Raw genomic sequence first — 11,130 nt, forward strand, 5'->3', positions numbered from 1 at the left:
TGTTTAATTTATATGCTTGAACTCAATAATTAAAAAATCGATGTGTGGGATCACTTGTTGAATCTTAATATTTTAATATAATTTTTTTTAAATAACTACTATATATATTTAGTGAGATTTAAAAGATTAAAATATTTAAAATAACTACTATATTCATTTAATGAAATCCAAAATATTAAAACTTTTAGTATATAACTAGTTTTAATATTTTGGATTTAAAATATTATTAAAAATAACTAATATATTCATTTTGGATTTAATAACTAGTTTTTATTCCGTAACTAAAATATTATTTTACTAATTTTTTTAATTTAGAAAAGCTTCGTCCAATATTTTTGTAATATATTTAAATCATTTTCAAAAGGCTTTGTCAATGCAAGGGGGATGGAACAGCACAGGAATGAGAAGTTAGAGGCGAATTAGTAGTAGCGGGAAGACTAGTGACCAATAGAGTTGGCAATTCATGTATGTCTTATGAAAGGAACATAAGGAATTTATTATTCTCTAAAAAGGTGAAAATTTAGACTATTTTGTAATACTGAAATACATCAAAGTAATACTTGGATTTTTAATGTCTTTTGTGTGAATATTCAACCATTGAATTTGCATCAAGTTAATTGGAATCTGTTTAAAAAATTACGTTACTTTCTAAAATTAATCTATCCAAATTTCTTTAGTATGGCTAAATGTAATTTATATGCACACATGTTTTTGTGTATACTTTATATGTATCTGTTACTAAATATATTGGTGAATTCTATTTTATCCTTCCTATAATAATATGTACATCACTCTCTGTGACATGTCACTCTCTAATTGGTGGTTATGTTAACTATGGTTAAACTATTGGTAATTAAATTATAGCCCAAAATAGGTAATTGTATAATTTACTAAACTATTAAAAACCCAATTTTTGTTTCTTTCCCAAATCATGCTCCAGACAAAATGAACCCTTGCTTTTCAATTGATGATGTTATATCAAAGGCATGTTGTGGCTTTACAGAATCAGCTAGCCAAGATCGTGAAGACTTCTTGCAAATGTTGATCCTTAAGAAGGAAATTCCAGCATAGTTTGAGCATTAGAAAAAAGATGATGAAGTATCAGTATCATTCTCCCGGAATTGCCCTTCAATTGAAACCATCGCACTTGTTCTCTGTTTCCTAATTGAAATTGAACAATATATTGACGCAGTACAGCCATTGGTGATCTGCAACGGTGAAGAATTCATCAACGCGAGTTTATCCGTGGGGCCCACTTGTTCAGATCATTTGTTCATTGTCTGCGTGAATGGTTACTATTTTAGTAAGCTGTTATGTTATGCCAACACAATATAATTTCAGGTTATCATCATGATCTTGATATAGGAAGTAGATATGGTACAGGTTGAATTATTTTTTCTTTCAATTTCAGAGAGGAATGGGAAAAGGGGTATTGGACTTTTGAACAATGATAAAAAATATAACTTTACTTTTTAATGTTTACAGAAATTATATATTCTTCCCTCTTATAAAAATATTTAATTACAAAGTTACTCTACTTTAGTTAATATATTAACTCTTATTGAGTTAAATTAACTCAAACTAAAACTAAACATCCAATTAAAACATGCCATGTCATAAGGGGTAATTTACATGTTGATTTAGAGGGGGTTGGGTAGAACTCACCAAATATATTTTATAAAAAAGTAAATATTCATTATAATGATAAATAAACATGTATACATCCTTAAAGATAAAAATGGTGAAAAATATATATTTTGGAGACCACAACCACTACACCAAGATAAAATTATTACTCAAGTCATCGGTAAGTTCCTCTACACGCACACACACACATATATCTTCCTTCTATACATCATTATTTTGTAACTTCTGTATATCATTTTTGTAACATTTGTGGAAACATGAAAACAACATAATATGATGCCGGTACCTTTCTTCTGTCTTCATCTTTAGTAATAATAATAATCATTATTATTTATAGTACGTGGTTTCCAAGTCTCTGCAAAGCATGCAGGCGATCTAGCTGAAAACAATGGGAAACTCTAAACAAGTAAATAACTGAAGTCCTATTAAACAGCGGTAAGTTCCACTTGATTCTCTTTTGAGCTGGTGCTATCTTTGTCATGGACCTGAATTGGCTTGTAAGTGTAGTATTTCACACAAAATATGTAGTAAATAAGATTAAGGAGTTGCAAGATTGTGATGAGCCAATAAAAGTACTCTAACTTTCCTTTGTTGAGGTTATTATCCGGAAGCCAATTAGACCCATTGGGTCCACGAGTGAACTTATGGACCATAGTGACCAAAAGTGTGCTCACATAGTTCCCAAGAGAAACAGAAGTCCAAAAAAGTGCCATAGCGGTGCTTCTCATACTCTCTGGAGCCTGGTCATAGAAAAACTCAAGGTGCCCAATGGACATAAAGGCCTCAGCAATTCCATGAAGCCCATACTGTGGTACAAGCCAAAAAACAGAAATAGGGATTGTGGCAGAGGAATGGTCAATAAGCCCATGGGCCATAGCGGCCTTCTTACGCTTAATTTCGACGAATCCGGCAACCAGGGTGGCCAAGGTTGAGATCACAAACCCAATCCCCATCCTGTGGAGGAAGCTGATGCCTCGGTCTAGCCCGGTGAACCGGCGGGCTATACGGATGAAGACTCGATCGTAGAAGGCTGTGGTGGCGAGCATGGCCGTAATGGTGAAGACGGACATGGAGCCTGCTGGGATCTGGAAGGTTTTGGTGAGGTGTCTGTCCATTGTTTTGGCTTGTTGGAGGGAGAATGTGCCTTGTTGGGCATAGGCTGTGATCAGAAGAATACCTGAGGCCCATATTGGGCCCATTCTGATCAAAGATTTTAGTTCCTCAACCCTGTGAATTGTGTTTAGCTTCCATAAGTTTGGTGACTTTGTATCATCCCCTTCTGTCACCACGGTTGCCTTGTCCAGAAATCTGTATCAATTTTTAAAGTATCAGTTATTATCTTCCTTTGGCATGTTCAAAAAGATATATTATATTTACATAATCCTTTTCAACTTGACTTCATTCTCAATTTACTTTTCTAATACTACATAGTCAAAACTTATGCGCAGTCCTATCAAATTTACTGTTAAATTAAAAGATTACATTTTCATTAAACTAAACTACACTAAATAATTTTTATATAAATGAATATAAAAAGAAGTTACAGATTATATATAACTAAATATCTGAATAAAATATATCTTACTAGTACATAAGTTACTTATTTATTTATTTTAATACTAAATTTTGCTATCAATGTTAACTAAACTGTAGAACTTTGGCAAGACATACATATGAAATACATCTATCAAATTTAGTCAAGAGAAGCATATGTGGAAACAATATAAAATAAAATCTAAAATTTATATTAGAAGAACACTCTGACTATTTAAACATTAATAACAAATTACCAATGATAATTCTTTTTATTTCTCACAAGTACTCCATTAATAATAAATTACCAATGATAAACTTTTTTATTTCTCGTAGTATCTCTAACCTAGTAAATTAATTCATTATAGATTTAAGTTTTATTTAAGAATTTGTTGTTAATTAATAAAGTATTGTATACACAAAATACAATTTAAAATCTCAAGACTTGTTATTTGTTTAAGTAGACAAGTGAACATCCTACAACTAAGGATTCTTTCAACTAACCAAGTTGGTTTATCCAATGATAATTTATTAAACGATTATGTTATGTATATATTAAAATTAGTTACTAAAATTAGTCATCAATATAAAATATATATTAAAATATAAATATACATTAAAATTAAATTAAATTATATATATTTATATATAAATATATTAATAACTAATTTTAATGTTTGAATAGCATTTTTGCTTACTAAAAGGCCTCCCGTATGATTTTGTAGAGAGTTAGTGCAAATCCTATTCCCACTCATGACATCTACATGGTTCTAAAGCTTTCCGTGCGATGAGTTGTCAATCCGGTTGTAGAAATAGCATTCGGCTAAAAGGAAAATAGGAAATAATAGTTGGGTGAAAAATAAGGATAATGATTAGTATCCTGTGGACCAAAAGTGGAGCTCTCAAAGTCTGAGACTCTCTGGACCTTGTTAGGAAGAAAGTGGAGAGGTAGGGGCTGACTAGAAAAGGATTTGGTGCCCACTTGCCTGCTACTTGCATGGGTTGCCCATAATAAATAGATCGACACAAAAATGTGGTGGCGGTGATCATGATCAAGTGAACAAAAAGTTTCTCATATAGTATATGATTTCATTAGGCAGAGACACAGACATAAGGACAAGATTTGAGTCGCATGTGGACAGGACCAATTAATGATGTGAACTCCTCAATAATTCACCGCTAAGGCCTAAGAGAAGGGAAATTAAATTAGAATTCAATCATTCATCATGCTAATAGAAAGAAGGATTGGCAAGTATTTTAGGAGAGGCAATCTGGTATTCAGCTTTCGGTGTTAATATTTTAAAATCCAGTATAATATATTTTCTCTTTTAAAAATTTGTTAAAAATTTTAAAAATATTTTTAAGTTTTATTTTATTTTAATTTTATTTTAAAATTTTTTAATTTGTATTAAATATATTTTTGACAGTTAAGTTTTCAAAAAATTTAAAGACTAATTTAACAACAATTTTAAAAAATAACTTTTAACACAAAATAAACCAAATATCGTTGTCATGCATTATTGTTAGATTGGACTTAAATTTTTTAAAAATTTAATTATCAAGAATATATTTTATATAAATAAAAAATATTTTGGATAAAATTAAAATCAAATAAAATTTAAAATATTTTTAAAATTTTTAGCAAATTTCAAAAACAAAAAATATATTTTATCTTTTAAAATATCAATATTAAATAGATAAAAAAATTAGCTACTAATTAATTGTCATTAAATTTATATTTGTAATCAAACTTCATAATAACATAATTAAATTAGAATTGCATTCATTAATAATTGACCACTTTGTTAAAAAATTAAAACAATATTTATAAATATATAAAAATATATAATAATAACTATCTTTTTGTGTTCATAGAAATTTTTAATTAGTAAAATTCCCCATGGTATTTGTAATATCTAATTATATGGGGTGGGAGATGCATGACTTATTCTATTTAATTATCTATTGGATAGGATAAGATATTTGTATGGATTTCACTTAAACTATCAATTTACCCATGATGTTCAACTCACAATAATATAAACACATATCTTTTGAATTTATTTTTATACTTATGCACTTCTAATATCTCACATGCACTTCTAATATAGTTGGTGAAAATCATACACAAGTATTTATGTTAATGCCAAATAAATTTAATAGAACTCTATTTGTTTGTACTATGAGCATGTTTCACTTGGGTATCCATTAAAAAATCTCCACTAGTGTCAACCTTAGCTTGAATCGTTGGAGCGAAAAGTTCAACGTTAGAATCAAGCCACGCATGCTCAGGCACGTCGCGTCAAGGGTTTCAAAAAGTCAATTAAAAAACTTAAATTTAGATTATGATCATAAAGTATTAGTAGTAATGATATTATGTTAACGGAACAGGTGAATAAGTAAAAATAGGTAGAAACTATAATTAACTGATATTAAGTAACTCTTTACATAATATGCTATTTGTTGAAAGTGCAAAATACACTAATTATTAGAAGGTGACCAAATCTTTCAATTTTATTAATTAGTATAAACAGAAATATTTGGTAATTAAAATAAATTAATTAAAATAGTCAGAACGGTAATAATTAATAAATACTAAAACATTGATAGCTGGTATATTATGGAAACCACATTGATTTCTAGTGGATAAAATTCAAGGGGGGTTGAGATATGTCGCTGCATTAAATTTTAAATCTCTTTCAAAGAGGAAAATGACTGTTTGACAAGAAGAGTCCACTTTTTAAAGTCGGAATGAGGTGGAAATTATAGGAAACAAAAACAGAAAACAACGATAATCATATGAGACTTGTACTATACTTCTATTTCTTAAAAATTAAAATAAAGTCCAACATTAGAGACCAAAGAAATAATAATTAACTCATGTAGGTGCCAATACTTAATTGATGCCTGTGCCGATAAGCCACTAATCTAGTAGATTATTGGAATAAAAGCGACATAATTAGCAAGAACCTATCCCACTATATATTACATTTTATCTTTCCTCGAATTTTATCTATTAATGATTATAAAAAATTAACGAAAATTTAATTTGATCTTTTATAAATATTAGTTAAACAAAATTCACAAACACATAAATATATTTACAAACGGACTTTATTAGAAAGCTATACATTTTCGTTATCAACAACTACCTAACAAAGTAGTAGAAAAAGAGAGATTAAGGATTTAAAATACTATAAAGAGAAAAAGATAAATATTGGCTTAAATAAGTTATTATTTTGATATTTTTCTTTTACCGAATATATATTTATAATAATTCTATATGAACAGTAAATATTATTATTTTAAACAAATATTTAAATTTTTAACAGTAACAATTTATTTTTATATTTATAAGAGTTAATACATATGAATTATATCATTTTTATCTATATTTATTAGAGTGTATACACGAGTTAATATAATCTACACTCACATTTATCAAAATTTGTATAATTAAATCAATAAAATTTATTTGTTAAAAATAATTTAATATTTTTATTGACTAAATATTAGACAAAATTACTAAAAACTGCTGATCTGATTTCTAAAATCTTTTATATATTTAAATAAATTAAGAGAATAATTTGCTACTCTTAAAATTGGTAATGCCAATTATTTTTGTTATGAGTTTTCAAATTATTGTTTAGGCCTAAGCCCCTAGCTATCAATCATTAATTAATAACCAAACCCAAATATTGAATGAAGGGATTAAATTGCCACATTTATTCAAACAACCATAACCAAAAGCAGGCAGAAAATCAAAGAGAGTAACACTTACTTCATCTGTTCGGTGTGAAGGAGTTTCCCACCCAAAGAAATCGAAGCATCGAGTTCATCATTCTGGTACAAGCACTGAGCGGGGGGCAAATTCGGTATTTTCCTCTTGCGAAACGCAGCCACAGCAACTTGTACAAGTCGGGTAAACGGGCTGCCCGACGGGTCCAAGTTCCGGTAAAGTGGGTAGCCAACAATGAAGGCAATAATTGAGAGGAACATAGCAACCGTTGGGATCCCAAGGCCCAAACCCCACCCAATGTTATCTTGAATGTACACAATTACCGTTACAGCCACAAGTATGGATGCTCCCATCACAAAGTAGTACCAATTGAAGTAACCCCATGTCTTCGTTGACTGCTTGGGGTCCGACTCGTCGAACTGGTCGGCTCCAAATGCCACTACACAGGGTCGGATCCCACCAGACCCGAGGGCCCCAAGCAGCAGCGAGACATACAGGATTGCCAGCTGTCCTGAGTTTGCTTGTTGGCACACCTCCTCCCCTTTGCAAGGTGGTGGCCTTAACTGTGGAACCACTGCGGATACTGTCAAGCTAATCATCCCCTGATATTATTAAATTTGATAAAAAAAAAAAAAAAACAGCAAATTAGATTCTATCAATAATATAAATATATATGAAGTGTTCTAACTTCTATGACATGATTATCATCGTTCATAAATAAAAATCAAAAGATCCATGTTGTGAACTTAAAAGGTGATATATATTAATCCTATTTTCACATTGCACGTTGGAGGCTTGAAGCTGTTGGGCCAACATTATTTATTTATTTATTTTAATTTATTTTTTGTGTGATCAATATATATCATCTATTGAATTCATAAATATATATATATAAAATAGTAGATTAATAGGTATACTTTTATTATTAATATTTTATTTAATCTATATGTAATAGAAATAAATATAAAATTATTTAAGATGGTAGTGTTATAGTTTTTTAACAAATGGTTTAGATTCAAAATTTACAAATGAAAAAAAAAAAAAAAACTCCCTGCACCATACATGTAAAAAAGTTTTATACATATATTTAACTGTATCGTATTAGCAAAAATAATTATATTTTATATCTATTGTCTAGTTAAAAAAAAATATAATTAAATAATTGTGTAAAAATATTTATATTATTAATGTATTAAAATTAAATTATTTTTTTTTAGTATATGAAAAAGAAATTTTTTTAGAGAAAGAAATATTAGACACTAGTCTTCCCTGTACCTCCTTATATCCAAGTGGATATATATATATATGTGCGCGCGCGCGCCAAAAAGAGTAGGTTAATACTCCTTTCCTAAATATTATTTTGTATGGACCAAATTTACACATTGTTAAATTAATTAATATGTGAAGCTATAAAATTATTTTATCTACAAAAGTAATTTCCTAAGATTACTCATAAATTTTGAAAGAAAGAGAAGAGAGCTGAGATAGAGGCTCAACTATTTGGTATATTATGGAAGCGACGGTGATGGTCCAGAACTTTCCGATATAGGCATCGGAAATGAAGGCACCAAGCAATGGTGTCAAGCTTGCAGTTCCACCAAAGTTTGTTAAAGTGTTAGCAGCTTTGGTTAACGGCATGTGAAGCTGTGTTGTCAAGTAGCTTATCATGTTTGTACCGAATCCCACCACTGCCAACTTCTCCGTAACTTCATTTGCTGCAACACAAAAACAAGGTTTATTAATATTAGAGAATGTTTTTAGAATTTAATTTTAATTTACTATCCAGATAAAATAATTTTATATGTACATCTAAATTATTATATAACGTCCTTTTATATTAATTGTGCAAATGATCATATAAAAAAACACATATGGTTAAATAACAGTTGTAAAATATTGTATAATATTAATGCATTAAAATTAAGTTCATATGTTAACTAACATTTTATTTTTTATATGATAGAATTTAGAGTTTAATATTTAAATTTTAAAATTTAGAATTTAATGTTATGCAACCTTGTTTAAAGTCGTCCACCAACTAATTTAGCATTTTTCATACCGCTGATAGGACCAGGGTGTAGCTGGAAAATTTATTGCTAAGGGAACATTAGAATTAATTGTTCATAATAATAGTAATAATAATAATAATAATAATTGGGGAGGAAGAGAAGTGGAATTTAAGAAGCATGAACAATTTTCTAACTGATTTCAAAACGTTGGGTGTGGTCATAGCCTTCTTTTGATGTAGGAAGCTTTATCTCTGGAAAGGAGGAGCTAGCAAGAAGATTTAGTTGATTCGATAAATTATTTTCTACTTTTATTATTGTAACAGATGATAAGCTGGAATTATATATGTTGTGGATGGAATTAATAAGCTTACCAAAGATAAAGGGCATTGTAACAAGCCCTCCCTTTTTTCTTGTAGCACTAGCATGGTGGTTTTCATTGTGCTCCATCTTTGCAAAACGAACTGTATGTGTTGTTAGTCTTGTACTACATAAAATGGGCAGCAAGAGATAGAGTTATATATAGAGGGGTAGTAACATCTCTCTCTTAGCTTCTTCACACGTACCACTCAACGCTGATGTGTTGTTATTACCACGCATAAAAACAAAGTATAAGAAACAGGGATTATTTTTGTTTATTTTAATTTATTCCCCGTGTTAAATCTTCTAAATCTAAACAAAACTGAATATGTGAGAAATGTGAATTGAACACAATAGTTGGCCGACATGGGACAAGAAAGGGATTTCTTTTTCCTTTTTCTATTTTTTCCATTTGGTTTGTTGGGTTTTCTTTTATTTAATTTATCTGTATATTTATTTAAAAGTTTGCTTTATGAACTGTTTTAATTTTTTATGTTTGACACACAGAGAGGGGGAAAAAGAAAAAAGAAAGTGTATAACGAAGATCCCCAATTGCAACTGCAACTGAATACGTAGATTCATAACTCATTTCGGTTATTCAAAAATACCATCTTAATCTTAGGCATTGTAATTAATTAATAATCCTTCGGGCATTTTTTACTTAAAGATATTCCAACAATTAATAAAACTTGCTTCATTTCTTTCTAATTGAATACTTGTAACTTGTAATAAGTGTATATATATATAATTGCAAAATCAATAGTATTCTGCCACCTTATTATATATGAACCAGCATTACTAAAAGAAAGGTCACACTACTGCTTAATAGATCTATGCTAATCCTCGCTGGAATTTTGACAAATTGTTAGCTTTTAGATAATTGGTTATAACTAATCACGGGCACACTAAAAGAGAAATGGCTATTTATAGAAGAAAAACCGTCTATATGTATCACATTTGCCAATTTCATGCGGTGCTCATTTGAGTCGTGAACCATTTTCCTAACAAGTTTTTGAACTATCTTGGTAAAACAGAAAATAATATGTACCAACTAATTTACAACTATAAAAAATTAAAAGACTTGTGGTAAGGGAATTATTGCTAATTAATTACAGTAAGCAATTACCTTTCTGGTTTCAATTGTGAATTATTGAAGTACCTTTCCAATAATAATTTTCTCTTGCTTATTCATGTTTCCTGATTTCCACAAACTTCTTGAACATATATAGCAGCATGAACACAACACGAAATTATGAACAAAAAGGACAAAAGAAACATGATATAAAACGGAACACAAATAATATATATATATCATTGCAACAAAAATCACTTTTAACAACAATAACATAATGGTCATTATATATTTATATTTATATATATTTAACTTATGTTCTTGCCACAATTATATGTTTGCCGTTATTAATATATGTCATAATAGCAATAATAATGCCAGAAAACCAGTAGAATTTATCGTTTTTGCTAACAATTAGTCTGTAATATTTAAAAATATGAGCTAAAAATATATTATTAAATTATTAAACTAAAAAAATTGGATTAATAACTAAAAGTATTGACAAAAAATAATAAATTTAATTGGTCATTAAACTTTTCTCTAACAACAATGATATATTTTTTGTGGCTATTAAAAAAATTTTTACGGATAATTATATAATTATTACTAAAATTTTTTAATAATAAAATATAAGATGATTAATGTTTAATTATCCATAAATATATTAGTAATTATTTTTATAATTGCCAAAAATAAAATAAATAGTTGCTAAATATGATTTTTTGAGTAGTGCATGGAAAAAGAAACACAACCTAATAGAAAATATTAAAAAA

The 11,130-nt window shown here is 28.8% G+C and overlaps 1 protein-coding gene across 1 annotated transcript; it reads right to left on the reverse strand.

Moving 5' to 3' along the window:
- Positions 1-1,673: 1,673 nt before the first annotated feature.
- LOC107643837 (Major facilitator superfamily protein) lies at positions 1,674-9,593 on the reverse strand. The gene is made up of 4 exons (XM_016347591.3): positions 9,300-9,593; positions 8,417-8,634; positions 6,962-7,521; positions 1,674-2,955 (listed from the first exon to the last, which is right to left on the reverse strand). Exons 1-4 carry the CDS (start codon positions 9,373-9,375, stop codon positions 2,073-2,075), a joined length of 1,737 nt encoding a protein of 578 aa, XP_016203077.1. The 5' UTR covers positions 9,376-9,593; the 3' UTR covers positions 1,674-2,072.
- Between the last annotated feature and the right edge of the window lie 1,537 nt (positions 9,594-11,130).

Source organism: Arachis ipaensis, chromosome B5, assembly GCF_059453495.1.
Source record: "Arachis ipaensis isolate K30076 ecotype BB chromosome B5, ASM5945349v1, whole genome shotgun sequence".
Classification (NCBI taxonomy): domain Eukaryota; kingdom Viridiplantae; phylum Streptophyta; class Magnoliopsida; order Fabales; family Fabaceae; genus Arachis; species Arachis ipaensis.

Bases quoted from the DNA above. Each gene is read 5' to 3' on its own strand.
- LOC107643837 (XM_016347591.3), bottom strand. From the start codon at position 9,375: ATGGAGCACAATGAAAACCACCATGCTAGTGCTACAAGAAAAAAGGGA. The intron at 7,522-8,416 runs GTTGAGCCTCTA...TAATAATATCAG, and splicing joins CTTCCATAATATACCAAATA to GGGATGATTAGCTTGACAGT. The intron at 2,956-6,961 runs GTAAGTGTTACT...AAATTGATACAG, and splicing joins CTTCACACCGAACAGATGAA to ATTTCTGGACAAGGCAACCG.